Genomic DNA, 17,377 nt, shown 5'->3' on the forward strand with positions numbered 1-17,377 from the left:
TGGCCCAGACACGTGACTCCCTGGGAAAAAAAGTCCCCCGAAGTCAGTAGTCTGCTTCTGCTAGAAGCATCAGGTGCAGGAAGGAGGAGGCCTCTGAACTGCATGTTTGCTTTTTCCTCTGCCTCCCTCGGGGATTCCTTGAGAGTTGCCAGAGTGGGTGAGGCAGGGCACACCAGGTGGCCTATCACAGCTTGTTCCTGGTGGCCGTGTGCTCTGGCTGGCCCCCTTTAAATCATCCCCAACCTCTCCTCTGCCCCCTCTTTCCTTGCAGTACTTCAGCACCCTGGAGAACAGCATCGTCAGTCTGTTTGTCCTTCTGACCACAGCCAAGTAAGTTCAGGCTCTGCCTTGCCTTTCACCCTCTGCTGCCGTCCTGGGGTCTCCTCTCTTTTCTGCAAAGTCTGTTCCACATCCCAGCAAGGGCAGGTGCTCTGGTGCTGTTGGGAGACAGAGTTGGCCTGCTGAGTACGGAGCCCAGGGATGAGAGTAGGAGAACTGGGGTTGGAGGCTGGGAAGGCCTCATGTTCTCTGAGAGGATGGAGATAGGCAGACACCACCCGCTGGGTCACCCTCTACAAATACAGTTTCCCAGATGTGATGATGCCCTCCTACTCCCGGAACCCCTGGTCCTGCGTCTTCTTCATCGTGTACCTCTCCATCGAGCTGTACTTCATCATGAACCTGGTGAGTGCTATGCTGGAGCAGCCTGCCCCTGCCCACGCAGCGCTGGGCACCATGGGGATGGAGAAGTGGGGACTGCTTTCCACCTCCCAGGGCAGAGTGTTGGGGCAGGAGGTCCTAGGTTCACAGTCAGGTGCAGTGTTGTGGGGGATGCCCTGTCAGGACTTCAGGAGTTCATTCAGTTGCTGGGAGTGACGTCCTCACCGGGGCAGTGCTGCTGCTGCTGATAGTGCTGCATGTTAAGCCCAGGCGACCCTCGGGACCTTTCAATTCTTACAGCAGACAAAGAGTTGACCCTTGGTGTCCATGGGGATTGTTTGCAGGATCCTCTGTAGGTACAAAAATCCACAGATGCTCAAGTCCCTTATATAAAATGGCATGGTATTTGCAGATAACCTGTGCATATTCATCCTCTCGTATATTGTAAATCATCCTACATTACCTATAACATCGAAAACAATGTATAACCTATGTAGTTTTATACTGGGCTGGGTGCAATGGCTCACACCTGTAATGTAATCCCAGCACTTTGGGAGGCCGAGGTGGGTGGATCATTTGAGGTCAGGAGTTCAAGACCAGCCTGACCAACATAGTGAAACCCTGTCTCAATTAAAAATACAAAGATTAGCTGGGCATTTGTAGTGGGCACCTGTAATCCCAGCTACTTGGGAGGCTGAGGCAGAAGAGCATGAACCCAGGAGGTGGAGGTTGCAGTGAGCTGAGATCCTGCCATTGCGCTCTAGCCTGGGCAACAGAGCAGGACTCCATATCAAAAACAAATAAACAAACAAAAAACCAGTTGTTATACTCTATTGTTTAGGGGATAATGACAAGAAAAAGAAGGCTGTACGTGTTCAGTACAGACGCAACCATCCTTTTGTTTTTGGAATGTTTTTGATTCGCAGTTGGTTGAATACCCACGGATGCAGAACCCACAGATAAGGAAGGCTGACTGTATTAAATACCATAAACACTGGCACTTTGTAAGCCTTAGCTAGGCACTCGGCACTATGCAAAGTGTTTTACATACGAGGATGAAATAATGTAATAAATAAACAGAACCCTGGAGGTACTGAGTGTGGTTCTCAGTGTTCACATGAAAAGACTGAGGGTCAGAGTGACAGTGTGATTCGCCCACAGCTGCGTAGCTTGGAGTGACCGGGCCAGGCTTGTTACAGAGCCCTGTCCCTAACCATTCTGTTCAGTTGCACTCATGTGCCAAAAATGTCTTGTGCATTTCTACCCCATTTATGAGGAACCATCAGAAAATCCAGTATAGAACACATTCTGTGAAGAACGTAAAGCTCCTGTGCTCAAGGAACTTGGAGGGTATTTGTGGAGGCATGGACAGCCAGCAAGAATGTCCCTGCCATCACAGATCACATCTGACACCAGGCTGCCAGGCCAGTGCCAAGACCGCACATCCAGGGCAGGACTGTCAGGCAGAGGCTTCCGATGAAGTCTTGTGTTTATTTTCATGCTTCCCCAGAGCATTCTCACACCAGTCACCACAGGCAGGCCCAGTATAGACATGAAAATCATCTTCTCCAGGTACACTTGTGAAATCTAAAAATTTAAGTCTTTTTTTTTTTTTCTCTTCAGACAGAGTCTTGTCCTATCATCTAGGCTGGAGTACAGTGGCACAGTCTTGACTCACTACAACCTCCACCTCCCAGGTTCAAGTGATTCTCCTCCGAGACTTAGCCTCCCAAGTAGCTGGGATTATAGGCACACGCCACCATGACCTGGCTAATTTTTGTATTTTTGGTAGAGACAGGGTTTTGCGATGTTGGTCAGGCTGATCTCGAACTCCTGACCTCAGATGATCCGCCCAACTCAGCCTCCCAAAGTGCTGGGATTACAGGCGTGAGCCACCGTGCTTGGCCAAAATTTAAGTCTTAAAAAGGAGAAAATAGGGCTGGGCACGGTGGCTCACGCCTGTAATCCCAGCACTTTGGGAGGCCGAGGCGGGTGGATCACAAGTTCAAGAGATCGAGACCATCCTGGTCAACATGGTGAAACCCCATCTCTACTAAAAATACAAAAAATTAGCTGGACACGGTGGCGTGTGCCTGTAATCCCAGCTACTCAGGAGGCTGAGGCAGGAGAATTGCCTGAACCCAGGAGGCGGAGGTCGCAGTGAGCCGAGATCGCGCCATTGCACTCCAGCCTGGGTAACAAGAGCGAAACTCTGTCTCAAAAAAAAAAAAAAAGGAGAAAATATTTTCTTTTTTTAATTCTTCAAAACCAAAAAGAAATATGTTGAATACCTCTTTGTATTTGATTTAATTTTAATATATTTAGAGCTGTGAAAATTTAGGGCAACAGTCAACAAAGTATGGCCTGCTGGCCAAATTTGGCCCACAGCCTGGGTTTGTAAATAAAGTTTTATTGGGACACAGTCATGTCCATTTGTTTATGTATTGTCTTTGGCTGATCTCATATGACCACAGGTTAGTGGTTGCAGCAGAAATCATTTGGGAGCCTAAAACAGTTGCTGTTGAACCTTTTATGGAAAAAGCGTGCTGATCTTTGATCCACAGGGAAAAAACAGGGATCCAGTTTGAGAGAAAGACCAGAGAGTTTTTCTTAAAACATGTTTAAAAGACAAAGAAAATGCTTCTAAAAAGGATTCTTTCAAGTTCTTCCCCCTCCTTCCATCCCCCTCTGATAAGCTAACTTTGGTCTCAGCCAACTCTAGAACATTATTTCCTTGCATGCAGAGCCTCTCATCCCCCTTTTTTCTGGGCCACACATGACGCAGTGACTCACAAGGAGAAGTAACAAATGGCAGGGGAAGAAGGAAGGGTCCTTCTGGCTCGGAGGTCAGGAGGGCAGTGGGCGGGCAGCCTCCCCCTGCCACTGCGGGGAGTCAGACTGGGCTCAGAACCCAGATGCGTCCCTCTTGCTACTCTCTCCTCCCCTGGCTAGCCCCTGCCCAGCCTGGGACAAGCCATAGCTGGAACTGGGGAAGGGAGTGTGGGAAAGTGGAGGGGACCTGGGAGAGATTAACAATACGTTCATGTATCTGAAGAGGGAAATTTACAAGCAGAACAAAGGGCCTTCCTCTGTTGAGACTTGGGAGGTCTACTTCCTACATCTTGAGGCGCAGGCGAGAGGGTCTCTCCCGGGCCTCTCTGGAGTGACTGGATGAGAGTTCTGCCTAGATGATGAACCCATGCCCCCTGCACCCCCTGCCACAACCACTCAAGGTCCTGAGCCAGGGCTCTGCGCTTCTCTCCCACAGCTTTTGGCTGTGGTGTTCGACACCTTCAATGACATCGAGAAACGCAAGTTCAAGTCTTTGCTGCTGCACAAGCGAACCGCCATCCAGCATGCCTACCGCCTGCTCGTCAGCCAGAGGGTAGGAGCCATGGGCCGGGGAAGGGCTGGTCCTAGTCCTCCCCTGCTTGCCCAGAGCACCCCCTAAGCATGGCCGGATGGCCAGGCCAGTGACTTTAGAAACCAGGAGCCCTGCCCGTGGGAGAATAAGCAGAGCTGGAGTGGATCTAGCGTGGGTGCTCCAAGGGAAGGGGAGTGGTCTGGGTTCCACACTGCCCTTCCCTCTCCCCCAGAGGCCCGCCGGCATCTCCTACAGGCAGTTTGAAGGCCTCATGCGCTTCTACAAGCCCCGGATGAGTGCCAGGGAACGCTATCTTACCTTCAAGGCCCTGAATCAGAACAACACACCCCTGCTCAGGTAAGAGCAGATGCCTGGTGGGGGCAGCATGGCCAGGCAAGGCATTCATGTCTAGAGGGAACTGGGGCATGTGAAGGCCCTGGAGGTGGGGAAGGCTATAGGCTTGTCAGAGACTCAGTTTTCTCCACAGAGATGGGTTTATCCATGTAGACTGGCAGACTGGGTTCATCAGGATTCCTTTTGCAAGTGACAAAAATCCAACACAAATCCCATTCAAACTGACTTGAGAAAAAAGGAGTGTATTGGCTCATGAAGCGGACTGGCCCAGCTGCTGGCCCTCGAACCCCCAGTGGGGTAGGATAGCCCCATGTGAGCCAGTGGACAGAGAAAGGTGAATACCCTTCCCCCATCCCCCACACACAGCTGGCTGAGCTGAGAGATCTCCAGGGGCAGGATTGGCCTTCCAGGCAGCTGATGGCCAAGCCCCGTCCGCAGCAGCGTGCTGTGGGCGGAGAACAAGCCCTGTTTGAGCTGAACTTGCAGCCCCCGGGTGTTGCCTGAAGGCCCCTCCTAAAAGGCGAAGTTTCCGTCCTAAGAACCTAGTGCTCCAGCAGCTGCCTCTCCAGGGCTCCGACACTGTCTGTAGTTAGTGCAGTCGGTGTAAACTGAGTGGATTATGTATTTGTAGTACCTCAGGGTCAGAGGAGATCCAAACGCCTGCAGGTAAAGGATCCCTGGCACTGTGGTGCTGGGACTCACATGGTGTTCCCTCCCTTCCTCGTATCCTCGCCCTGTAAAGGTGTCCATAGGCAGGCAGGTGAGAGAACCGAAGCTCAGGGGAACTGCTTTCTGAGTTTTTTGTCCCTTTTTATTTTGCTTATGGCAGCCTAAAGGACTTTTATGATATCTATGAAGTTGCTGCTTTGAAGTGGAAGGTGAGTGCTCCTCTAAGACCATAGAAGGAGTGGACAGACAGGTCCCCAAGTGGAGCAGTGAGCAGGGGCACTCCAAGGTCCAGCTCTCTCCCTACTAGAGCAGATCAGCCCTCAGCTTGGTCTGGTACACTTCAGGGATCACAAGTGGCCCCCAGCCCCCATATCTGCCCTTACATTTGTGATGCAGTGTCATGGTTAATAGCACCAAATCTCACTTAGACCCCATCAGTCGCTGTGTGACATCAGGCAGGTTAACAAGCCTTTCTGAGGCTTGTCTTACCTGGGAAGAGGCATAATGATAATCCCTACCGACAGAGCTGTTTTCAGGGTTATACGAAAATATTGCCTCTGCATGGCACATTATAAACAGTCGGTGCACACTGGCTGGCTGTGCTCTCGTATAGATTCCTGAAAGCTAATGTTCCCCAGTTTAGCAGGGTGAACAGGAAAGGAAGCCAGCATCCTGGCTCCAGGGCTGGGCTCTGGTCCCTGGCCCTGACACCCTCCCTCCTGGTCCTGTTGTCTGCCAGGCCAAGAAAAACAGAGAGCACTGGTTTGATGAGCTTCCCAGAACAGCGCTCCTCATCTTCAAAGGCAAGTGGGCTTGAATATGGCAGGTGCTTGCAGCTGATGTTTTCAGAGACCACAGATGAGCATCTGAGGAGCAGGTTCAGAGGGTGTGTGTGTGCGTGCGTGTGTGTGTGTGTCTGACTGAATGTCTGTGTGAAGAGAAAGTGTGATTACCCCAGCAGGGAGATAAGCATGGTAGGAAGCAGATTAGGAGAGAAATGGGTAGCTTAACCCAACCAAGACATTTGGGGAATTTTTCTTTTTTCATACAAAAGCAAAGATATTCATTGAAGAAACTTGGAAGTCAGATAATTAGAAGTAAATGGAAATTTACACCCAGAGATAACCACTGTTAATTCTCTGTTGTGTTTCCAACTCTGTGCCGTTTTTCTGTGCATTTTTAAAACAGTAGGGTGACATTATGTATTCTGTTCTGTAATCTGCCTTTTGATCCAGTATTTTTACCCTGCCCTTATGGCAGGATGTATACTTTCTTCGCGTGACCCCTTGAATAATGCTTGTGTAGTGTAAAGTTTGAAAATTTGAAATTGGGGGCTCATTTTATGTACCTGACAATTACCCCTTAGTTTCAGTCAGTTTCAGCAGTGGTCAGCAGAGCTTTGTCCTGCTCCCAGTTCCAGGTGCCCAGGCTCTCCCCAGAGCAGCTATAGTCAGTGCAGTCTTGTCCGGGGGTCTGAGCAGAAGTGTGGGTACCCCTCTTTGAGCAGGACCCTCCTTCCTTCACCTCTGGGCTAAAGATCATGCTTACCTACATGCATGAAGAATGTGGTAGGTGGCTGCACCTGCCCAGAAGGAGATAATAAAGGATTCGGTAGGGGGAACATGTGCGTAAATTTACATTTTAACGTGTCTTTTCTTCAAATAGGCATTAATATCCTTGTGAAGTCCAAGGCCTTCCAGTATTTCATGTGTAAGTGTGAAATATCTCCGCTCTAGGCCACTTTCCCTTTGCTGTTCTAGAAGTGGGAGGGGCAAGAGATTGGTCCTAGAGTTCTGTGTTTGACTTTTTACTGTGGGGAATTCTCAGCATGTATGACAATGGAGAGAACATTGCCCCGTGCATGCCTATGCCCGTCACCCATCGGTATCCTCACTGCAGCTCATCAGTCCCTTTCTAGACCTGGATTTTTTAGAAGCAACCAGAACCACAGAGTTCATTGGTTCATATATCCTGAGTTTGTTTTAATCTGTAGGTCCTTCTTCCTCCCTCATGCAATATATAGGTGAGGAAGCAGGATTTGTGTTTTGTGTGTTCCTCTGTTGCCTTTTCCTGGAACTTGGTAGTTATATCTAGAGCCATGCTGTACAGTGTGGAAGCTACTGGCCACATGTGGCTATTTACACTTAAGCTAATTAAAATGAAAAATTCAGCTTAACAGTCACATTTCAAGTGCTTAATAGCCACAAATGGCTAATAACTACCAGTTGGATGGTTCAGATAAGAAACTTCATTGTCACAGAAAATTCCCTTGGACAGTACTAACCTAGATGCTTGATCCGATTCAGTCTTTCCAAGGAACTTGGGTTCCTTTTAGTGGGAAACGGTGTTAAAGACACAATTCGAGGTGCTGGGTGCCCATTGCTTGGGTAGTTGGTCATTGTTTCTTTTTTAAAGATAAACTATTGTGAGTCCATGCTGATAATTCACATTCAGGTCTACAGGGATTTAAATGAAAGATGGAGAATCTAGATGTGTAAGATTGATGAAATCAGTCTTACACATCTAGATTCTCCATCTTTTTTTTTTTTTTTTTTGGAGACAGTCTCATTCTGTTGCCCAGGCTGGTACAATCTCAGCTCACTGCAACCTCTGCCTCCAGGTTCTAAGTGATTCTCCTGTCTCAGCCTCCTGAGTAGCTGGGATTACAGGTGCATGCCACCACATCTGGCTCTATTTGCATTTTCAGTAGAGATGTGATTTCACCATGTTTGCCATGCCAGTCTCGAACTCCTGACCTGAGGTGATCCACCTGCCTTGGCCTCCCAAAGTGCTGGGATTACAGGCCTGAGCCACCATGCCCGGCCTAGATTCGCAGTCTTAAAATCCAGCTTATCTTTGAAGATAATCAGACACCAACAAACATAAAAAATAAATATCCAGGTTCCCAACTACACTGGCAGAGTTATTCATTTGCTTTACGTCACAGTCCCAGAATAACAATTGCAACGCAATCCCAATGTTATAATTACTAGAAACCTCAGTCCAGGGATGTACATTGAGATTACTGTGGATTCTTTTTTAGACAAGGGCTTAATCTGGCACCGCAATTTGGCACAGCCATGGTTCACTGCAGCCTCGAGCTCCCAGGCTCACTCCAACCTTCCACTGCAGTCTTCTGAGTAGCTGGGACCACAGGTGCCCACCACCACATCCAGCTGATTGTTTTATTTTTGTAGAGATGGGATATCCTCATGTTGCCCAGGCTGGTCTCGAACTCCTGGCCTCAAGCCGTTCTCCTTCCTTGGCCTCCCAAAATGTTGGGATTATAGATGTGAGCCCTGTGCCTGGCCTTGTGTTTTAAGGTCACCTGGAATAGTTCCTCTCCATGTGGACATGTCACTAACTGGATACAGATTTGGATTTCTTTATGCCATATTATTTGTTATTTTTAGGGGATCGCTTTTGGCATTTAATTTTGTTTTATGGCCAGGTGTGGTGGTTCAGACCTAAAATCCCAGCACTTCGGGAGGCCAAGGCTGGTGGATCACTTGAGCCCAAGAGTTTGAGACCAACCTTGGGAACATGGTGAGACCGCCATCTCTACAAAAAATACAAAAAGAACCTGAGCCTGGGGAGGTTCAGGCTATAGTGAGCTGTGATTGCACCACTGCACTCCAGCCTGGGCAACAGAGTGAGACCCTATCTCAAGGACAAAACCCAAATTTTGTTTCATAATTATGTAAATTAGGGCTGGGCATGGTGGCTCATGCCTGTAATCCCAGCATTTTGGGAGGCTGAGGTCGGCAGATCACTTGAGGTCCAGAGTTTGAGACCAGCCTGAGCAACATGGTGAAACCCCATCTCTACCAAAAATAGAAAAAATTAGCCATGCATGCCTGTGGTTCCAGCTACTTGGGAGGCTGAGGCGGGAGGATCACTTGATCCTGAGAGGCAGAGGCTGCACTGAGTTGTGATGATGCCACTACACTCCAGCCTGGGTAACAGTGAGACTTCATCTCAAGAAAAAGGAAAAAAAATTATGTAAAATACTTATACAGGTTCCAAGTCGGATCTACCAAAAGAAGTATATTCAAGGAAATTCAGTTTATATCCCATCACTTCCTACGGTGGATAACTTTTATTTATGGCTTATCCTTTCATTACTTAAAACCTGTAAGTTGGATACATATTAATATCTCTGTCTTTCACAACGCATATTTTATGCACTTTTTTCTGCCACCTGGGTTTTTGCAGTTAACAATATGCCCTGGAGACCAATTCATAGTAATATGTAGAAATGAGGCTCATGGTGGCTCATGCCTGTAATTCCAGGACTTTGGAAGGCAGAGGCAGGCAGATTGCTTGAGCCCAGGGGTTCAAAACCAGCCTGGGCAATGTAGCAAACCCCATCTCTACAAAAAAAAAACACACAAAAATTAGCAGGCGTGGTGGTGTGCACCTGTGTTCCTAGCTACTCAGGAAGCCAAGGTGGGAGGATTGCTTGAACCCAGGAGGTGGAGGTTGCAATGAGCCAAGATCATGCCTGGGTTACAGTAAAACCCTGTTTCAAAAAAAAAAGGAATATGTGGAAATGTACCTCATTTCTTTTATATTTTCCTCTCTTAGAGGTCTTGCTCTGTCACCCGAGCCAGAGTGCAGTGGCACAAGCATAGCTAACTGCAACCTTGGCCTCCTGGGCTCAAACGGTCCTCCCACCTCAGCCTCCTGAGTAGCTGGGTCCATAGCTGTGCACTACCACACCTGGATAGTTATTTTTTCGTAGAGACATGGTCTCCCTGTGTTGCCCAGGCTGGTTTCAAACCCCTGGGCTCAAGCAGTCCACCTGCATCAGCCTTCCAAAGTGCTGTTGTTACAGGTGTGAGCCACTGTACCCAGCCTGTTTCTTTTTTATGGTTAAAGTATGCCACTTTATGTATGAATCATAGTCTGTTTAACCAGTCCCCTATTGATGTGTCATTGAGATTGTTGCCAGTGTTTTGCTGTCACAAATAGTGCTGTAGTCTACAGCTTTCAGATACATCTTCTATTTTTGCTAGTGCATCATTGGAATGGTTTCTGAGAAGTGGGATTGCTAGGCAGATGGCCAAATGCATATGCAGTTTTGCTAAAGAGTTCATGCAATTATTTTAAAATTAGAAGTCTCTAGGGGAGGCCAGATGCGGTGGCTCATGCCTGTAATCCCAGCACTTTGTGAGGCTGAGGCAGGTGGATCACCTGAGGTCAGGAGTTCAAGACCAGCATAGTGAAACCCTATCCTACTAAAAATACAAAAAATTAGTTAGGTGTGGTGGTGTGCACCTATAACCCCAGCTACTCTGGAGGCTGAAGCAGGATAATCACTTGAACCAGGAGGCAGAGGTTGTAGTGAGCCAAGATCGCACCATCGCACTCCAACCTGGGCGACAAGAGCAAAAAACTCCATCTAAAAACAAAAGTCTCTAGGGGAAAACAAATGGTTTCAATACTTGAATTCCTTGTACACTGTTCATCTTCTACACCCATTTGGAATAATCCCTATATCATAACTGGTCTTTATATAGTGATGGAGTGTTTTTAGAAATTCATAGCAGTTTCTAGGTGAAAATACTGGTTCATTTAGCTCCCTTGGTAAGAGCACTGAGCAGAAGATGTTCCCTATCAAATGGGTGTGTGGAGCAGCCCTATTCTCCCCAACCCTAGAGCTCTAGGAAGTTAACCAGGGACCGCAGCTGTGACCTGCACATTTCTAAGCCCACCTGTTATTTCTCTGTCTTTTACGGGCCTGTGTATTTCAGACTTGGTGGTGGCAGTCAATGGCGTCTGGATCCTCGTGGAGACATTCATGCTGAAAGGTGAGCCCCCGCTTGGGGACTGGCCATGTCCTGGCTGGCACAGCCGGCTTGCCCGTGAGCTGCTACCTCCCTGTCTTACAGGTGGGAACTTCTTTTCCAAGCACGTGCCCTGGAGTTACCTCGTCTTTCTTACCAGTAAGTTTCTAATGTGGCTTTGCTGGGCTGCTTGTTCTAAACATTGTCTGGGAGAACTTTCATTCAGTATAGAACCTCATGGTTCTTTAAAACAGGAAGCTATAAAGAGACAGAGTAATTAGTCTAATTCCATCTTGTCCCTTTTTAAAACCCTTTCATGGTTGTCCACTGCCTTCTGGATGGAGTCCAGATCCCAGGCGTGTGTGGCCCTCCACTCGGCTCTTCAGCCCCGCTGCTTGCCAGCACCGCGTCCCTCCCTGCATGCTGTTGCCCTCCTCAGCAGCCTCCGCTCCCTGCTGCTCTCGCCTGCCTCTGGGCTGTGCACAGGGGTTTCCGATGCCTGGTGGTGTCTCCCTCTGGCCTCTGCCTGACTCTCCTGCCCTTTCTATCAAGTGTTGTCATTCCCTGTTGGCATCTTTCCTCCCACTGCATTGATAAGTTCTGTGCCCCCATGTGCTGGAGTACAACGATTGCTCAGGGTTGTCCTGCACTGGTCACTGTTGCACACCCAGTATCCAGTGCGAGGCCCAAGATGGAAGGGGTGGTCAAGACACACCTGTTGTGTGGACAGATGGTTAGCTGGGCCCTGCCTGGAGACGGGGAGGGAGGATTTCTCTCTCATTTTTTTTGGCAGGATCTTTCTCTGTCACCCAGGCTGGAGTGCAGTGGTGTGATCATGGCTCACTGCAGCCTCAACCTCCCAGGCTCAAGGGATCCTGAGTAGTCTCAGCCTCCCAAGTAGCTAGGATTACAGGCACACAAAGCCACCACGCCCTGCCAATTTCTGTATTTTTTGCAGAGATAGGGTCTATTCTGTTGCCCAGGCTGGTCTCCAACTCCTGGGCTCAAGGGATCCTCCTGTCTTGGCCTCCCAAAGTGCTGGGTTGACAGGTGTGAATCACTACACCTGGCCAGTTTCTCTTAAGCAGATTGCACAATTGGTCACTATCTGGGCCCTCCCCTGGAGCACCTGCTCTCACGGTGGGACATGAGTGAGGCCTGGGCTCAGCCTGGAGGGCATGTGGCCAGCAGGGAGGCTACAGACTGCAGAGGAACCACAAAGAGGAGATGGAGCAAGGGGGAGGATGTGGCGGGGCTGCTGCCGATGGCCTCCTTCTGTCCGCAGTCTATGGGGTGGAGCTATTCCTGAAGGTCGCCGGCCTGGGCCCTGTGGAGTACCTGTCCTCCGGATGGAACCTGTGAGTGGACAGCATGTTTCTCACCCAAAGCGGAGACTCTGAGAATGGCCACAGACCCTTCTCTGCACACCCCAATGTCCAGGCCGTTTCTGGAATTGTGGAGGGAAGGTCTGAGGACGGGCCAAGCCCCGTGTCTCTCTCCTGTAGTCCTGCCCAAGGCTCAGCAACTCTCCAGGGTCAGGCCTTTGTCTGAAGCCTCTCACACCCCCCATGCCCGTCCTGGAAATGGCCTCTTGAGGTGCCGCAGGCTGGCCTGCTCTTTCTGAGTCATTAATCTTTTTTCGCTTCCATAAAAAGCACAATGCCCACAAAGAAGAATGTTCCCCTGCCTCCCCTGATCAACAGTGATGAGGTTCACATGCCCCTCTCCCTGTTCCACAGAGCGGGAGGTCACTTTCCTGCCCTGTTAAAGCTAACCAGCCTGTGAAGTCAGGCTGCACTCATGAGGTCTTGGGCCCTGAGGGTGAGCAGGTTAACACACCCTGGGAGGAGCTGACAGCACACGTGTGGGCCCTGTGTGTCTGGAGAGGAGAGAGGGTCCTCTGGCTTGGGCAGGGTGAGCTGTTCGGGGAATCTGCTCTCTTCCCTCAAAAAGTTCCTTGGAGTCGGGCTGGTCCGCGGTGTGTAACCAGATGTCTGTTGAGCGGAAGACGAGGCCTATCTCCAGGGCTTCAGAGGCCAGGCTTCTTTCCTCCCTGTTGTCAGACCAGCAGGGGGCCCTTTCGGGGGGTTCCTGGGCATTTCTGGCCCTGAGCGCTGAGGCCTGACCCTCAAGACGTGTTCTGGGACATTGCCTGGCCACCTTGAAACCCTAGGGATGGCAGGAAGTTCTTCCTGCAGCCGGCCAGGGTCTGTTGGTGTTGCTGTGTCTGGGCTCCGTGGGAGGGTGGCTGTGCACAGGGCCAGGGAGGGGAGCAGGTGCAGGGAGGCTCAGGGCCATGGGGTGGACACGCTCGGCTTCTCCCCTCCTGCAGGTTCGACTTCTCCGTGACGGTGTTTGCCTTCCTGGGACTGCTGGCGCTGGCCCTCAACATGGAGCCCTTCTATTTCATCGTGGTCCTGCGCCCCCTCCAGCTGCTGAGGTGATGGGGCAGGGCAGGGCTGGAGATGGAGACGGAGAAATAGTAGGAGGATGGGAATGCCCCAGGATTGGTCTGGGAAGTGACCCAGAACGGGCCAGAAGGCTCACAAGCCAGAGTCACAGATGTCACCCCCTGCAGAAGCACCATGGGGTCACCATCCCCACCTCTGAGGGCGTGCAGGCTGCCTGTGCCCCTCACCTCACTGTACCAGGCGCCTCTGGGCAGAGAAACCCAGCCCATGACTCATGTTCACCCCACCCAAGGTGGCATTGCACTGGCCACAGGAGCCCATGTACTGAGTCACAGATCACAGAGCTATGGTCTGAGGGTTGGAGGGGCCTTTCAGGGGCCCATCATGCTTCTCTGGCTCAGCCTCTTGTGGAGAAAAACCCTTGTGTGGGTCTCACTGATTTCCCAGGGACACTGAAGGAAGTGCCAGGTGAGCCTGCCCCACTGACGGTGTCTCTTCCTTTTTTTTTTTTTTTTTTTGAGATGGAGTCTTGCTCTGTCGCCCAGGCTGGAGTGCAATGGCACGATCTCACTGTAACCTCTGCCTCCTGGGTTCAAATGATTCTCCTGCCTCAGCCTCCTGAGTAGCTGGGATTACAGGTGTCCGCCACCACAGCCAGCTAATTTTTTTTTTGTATTTTTAGTAGAGATAGGGTTTCACTATGTTGGCCAGGCTGGTCTCAAACTCCTGACCTTGGGATCTACCCACCTTGGCTTCCCAAAGTGCTGGGATTACAGGCGTGAGCCACCCTGCTTGGCTGATGGTGTCTCTTCCTAATGAGGGCTCCCGAAGTCCTGTGCACTCAGAGCCTGGGTTTGCTTCTTGACCCTCCAGCCTCAACCATATTCATGTCCATTGCCCTGTCCTCTCCCTAGGAGGAGAGGGGACACGTGGGATAGGCGCTAGGAGGGGTGGTAGCATCTATGGAGGAGAAGCCTCCCCGTTGGCATGTGGGGGTCGCCTGGAGCTGGGCCTGAGTATCCATGTTCCTCCTACCCTCTGCCACCCTTCTTCGCCAGTGGGCTCCCCTGCGCCAGCTCCCCAGGGAACATGGGCTTGTCCTCCCTCGGTCCCAGGAGCAAGGTCTTGCTCCTGTCTGAGCCTGCAGCTCTACTGGGAGGAGACATGGCCTGGTCCTGCTCCTTTTTGTGGAAGGGCCCCACCCAGCCGGTGTCCTAGGGCTGCCATCGTCCCTTCCCTCATGCATGAGTCATCTGAGCCAAGCTCAGGGCTGGTGGCGCCCAGGGGAACAGACACAGGTGGAGGGGAGGTCCTCGCCTGTCTTCACCCTGAGGCGTGTGGAGGGCAGGGCTGGCAAGGGATTCTGAGGTGGGGGGGCTGAGGCGTGCGCCTGTGTATGGAGGTGACGGGTGTCCTCTTCATTCAGGTTGTTTAAGTTGAAAGAGCGCTACCGCAATGTGCTAGACACCATGTTTGAGCTTCTGCCCCGGATGGCCAGGTACTGCCAGCCCCCAACCCAGCCCACAGGTCCAGGTGCCGTGTGGCAGTGCCCCGTGGGGGCGGGAGCCGAGTAGCAGTTGGGGGCAAGGAGTTCCACAGAGGACTGGAATCGGGGTCCTGACGGGGCTGCAAGGAGCTGGGAACCCTGACCACCACAGGTCTCCTGGGCACCAACATTTTCTCCACTGACCTGTCTGACATATTTAGTAGGGAGGGCAGGGAGCTGTCAACTCACTTACTGCCTGTGTCTACATTCACAGGTAAGGGGTCACCTGTGAGTCTACCTTCACAGGTAAGGGGTGAATCTCTGGGAAAGGGGCATCTGTTCCTAGAGTCCTGACTTGAGCTGTTTTTCACCCCAGAGCTGCCCCACGAGGCCCCTTCCCTGCAGGCACTTTCCAGCTGGTGAACCGACAGGGGGCGTGGCCCTGCAGTCAGCCCTGGGGTCCGAAGAGGCTGGGGCTGCGGAGGAGCCATTCCCTCCTGCCGGCCTCGCGTCACCCTGCCCCTGTCGCCCCACAGCCTGGGCCTCACCCTGCTCATCTTTTACTATTCCTTCGCCATCGTGGGCATGGAGTTCTTCTGCGGAATCCTCTTCCCCAACTGCTGCAAGTGAGTAGGCGGTGGCCGGAGGCACCTAGCCCCAGGCAGCCTGCATTTCCAGGGCAGAGGGCTGGCCAGGGACTGAATTGGTGTCCTTGTGGCCTTGTGGTCCTTGGGGTTGCTCCTCTCTAAGCAGCCACCTTGCTTTGCTTTCAGGGCTTAGTTGAGTGTAGTGAGCTACACGAGGGACCTGGACTTGGGGTCCCTGTTTTCCCATCCCCCCAGGTAGGGTTGGGAGCCATCAGCTCATCCTCTGCCAAGGGCTGGAGGTCACCCCTAAAGTAGCCTGCGTCCCAAGGTCAAGTCCCATGGCTTCCTCCCACTTCTCTCCTGGAGTGGCTGGGGACCTGGGCCAAGACTAGTCTTCTAGGGACATGTGCAGGAAGGTCATCGAGCTCAGAGATGGAGAGCAGAGAGTGAAGTCTCGCATGAGCACTCCCTTTCTCCTAAGCCGCCATAGTGAAATCACTGCACCGCCATTCATTCATTCTCAATTCAGAGTTCGCTGACATTTGGTCTTTGTGGCCTCAAGCACCGATGAAGAAACAGTTTTACAAAGACACTGGTAGCTTGGAGACCCAGTTTGAGTGTCAAGCTTGGTCTGGAACCAGAAGCCTGTAGCTGTGGGTCCCAGGCTTTTGAGTATATCGCAGTCACCAAGGAGCTTAGTGCAAGCTCCAGACTTCACCTGTGCGTCTGATGTGCGCGTGTGGGAGGAGGCTCCCTGGTGGCCTGAGCACTGGACTTTTATAAACGTTAGCATGGATATTAACAGAACAGTCATAAAGGATTGGAAGGAAAGTGGCAAATACGAGCTCCTCAAAACAGGCTGGAGTGCAATGATGCAATCTCACTGCAGCCTCCACCTCCTGGGTTCAAACAATTCTCACACAGGACCAACCTTTTCAAATACTTGCTCAGGCCAAGTATCAGGGAGCCCCAGTAGGGAATTCCTTCCCTGGGGCTGTGGCCTGGTGCCCAGACTCAAGAGCAGATCCTAGACAGGGCAGGTGCAGAGGAGGCCCTTGCCTCTCCTCTGTTCCTGGCAGGCAGCGGTGAGAGAGAAGGCTGCACCTGCAGCAGAGAACTGCTAGGTGACAGGTGACAGAGGTGCCTGGGGCTCCCACCAAGCCCAGCAGGCAGGAGTGACCAAGGGCCTTCCTCTAGCAGGGCCCAGGCATGAGGTGGAGAGGGTTAGGCAGGAAAGCAGGCTGCAGGCAGCACAGGAGGATCCTGGGCCAGACCTCAGTTTGTTTCAGAGTTCTGACCTCTCTGGAGGTGACCAATCGCCTTGTGACCGTCCCTCCTTTCTCCCTTGTGCTCTGGCCAGCACGAGTACAGTGGCAGATGCCTACCGCTGGCGCAACCACACCGTGGGCAACAGGACGGTGGTGGAGGAAGGCTACTACTATCTCAATAATTTTGACAACATCCTCAACAGCTTTGGTGAGTGGGAAAAATCACAGGGCACATTCCCTGGGAACCCCACCCTTGTCACCACGGGTCCCAGAGGTGATGTAGCGAGTGTCTGGGCCTCCCCCTCCAGCACCAAGGGCCACACTTTCTGGCGCCTCCCTGGCCCAGGTGGAGGGTGTGGTCTGCCCAGCCTTGGCAGTGCAGGCCAGGCCGGATCCCGGAGCGCACTCAGCTGCCCACTTCCACTCCTTTCCCTGATACCTTCTCAGTATTGGAGAAGAGCTGTACGCCTTAGCTGGGTGGGGTCCCCTTGTCACAGTGCCACTCACAGGGTGGGACCCAGCCACACCAATGTTGCTGCAGCTGCACTGCCCCCCGGCTCAGGCTGCACACGGCCCTGTGCCCACCCCCATGAAGAGGAGAACACAACCACACAGCCTCTCTAGAAAAAGGGCGTGCCCCCATGACACCCCAGATCTGCACCCAGTGATATCCGGATGGGTCTGGTGTGCACAGTAGAAGGTGTGCCCTCTTGGGGCCAAGCGCAATGGCAGAGCTCCCTGTGGAGCCAGCGCCCCACAAGGGCCTTGCCCGGTCCTTCCTGGAGCTCA

At 51.8% G+C, this 17,377-nt stretch overlaps 1 protein-coding gene across 13 annotated transcripts in view; it reads left to right on the forward strand.

Annotated features, from left to right (window-relative positions):
- The window catches only part of TPCN1 (two pore segment channel 1), a 75,315-nt gene that overhangs the window by 51,282 nt on the left and 6,656 nt on the right, over positions 1-17,377 (forward strand). For 10 of the 13 annotated variants that reach the window (XM_002753081.5, XM_078337380.1, XM_009004721.5 and 7 more), the window contains 14 exons: positions 272-330; positions 585-684; positions 3,929-4,045; positions 4,257-4,381; positions 5,208-5,256; positions 5,787-5,850; positions 6,713-6,757; positions 10,804-10,860; positions 10,942-10,995; positions 12,122-12,194; positions 13,169-13,276; positions 14,674-14,745; positions 15,270-15,359; positions 16,681-16,796. In XM_002753081.5, the coding sequence (XP_002753127.1) occupies positions 272-330; positions 585-684; positions 3,929-4,045; positions 4,257-4,381; positions 5,208-5,256; positions 5,787-5,850; positions 6,713-6,757; positions 10,804-10,860; positions 10,942-10,995; positions 12,122-12,194; positions 13,169-13,276; positions 14,674-14,745; positions 15,270-15,359; positions 16,681-16,796 (1,129 nt within the window). Of the gene's footprint in view, positions 1-271; positions 331-584; positions 685-3,928; positions 4,046-4,256; positions 4,382-5,207; positions 5,257-5,786; positions 5,851-6,712; positions 6,758-10,803; positions 10,861-10,941; positions 10,996-12,121; positions 12,195-13,168; positions 13,277-14,673; positions 14,746-15,109; positions 15,360-16,680; positions 16,797-17,377 lie in introns of all 13 variants that reach the window. The other 3 variants (XR_013522137.1, XR_013522139.1, XR_013522138.1) reach the window with 1 other exon arrangement.

This window comes from Callithrix jacchus, chromosome 9 (assembly GCF_049354715.1).
Source record: "Callithrix jacchus isolate 240 chromosome 9, calJac240_pri, whole genome shotgun sequence".
In the NCBI taxonomy this organism is placed as follows: Eukaryota; Metazoa; Chordata; class Mammalia; order Primates; family Cebidae; genus Callithrix; species Callithrix jacchus.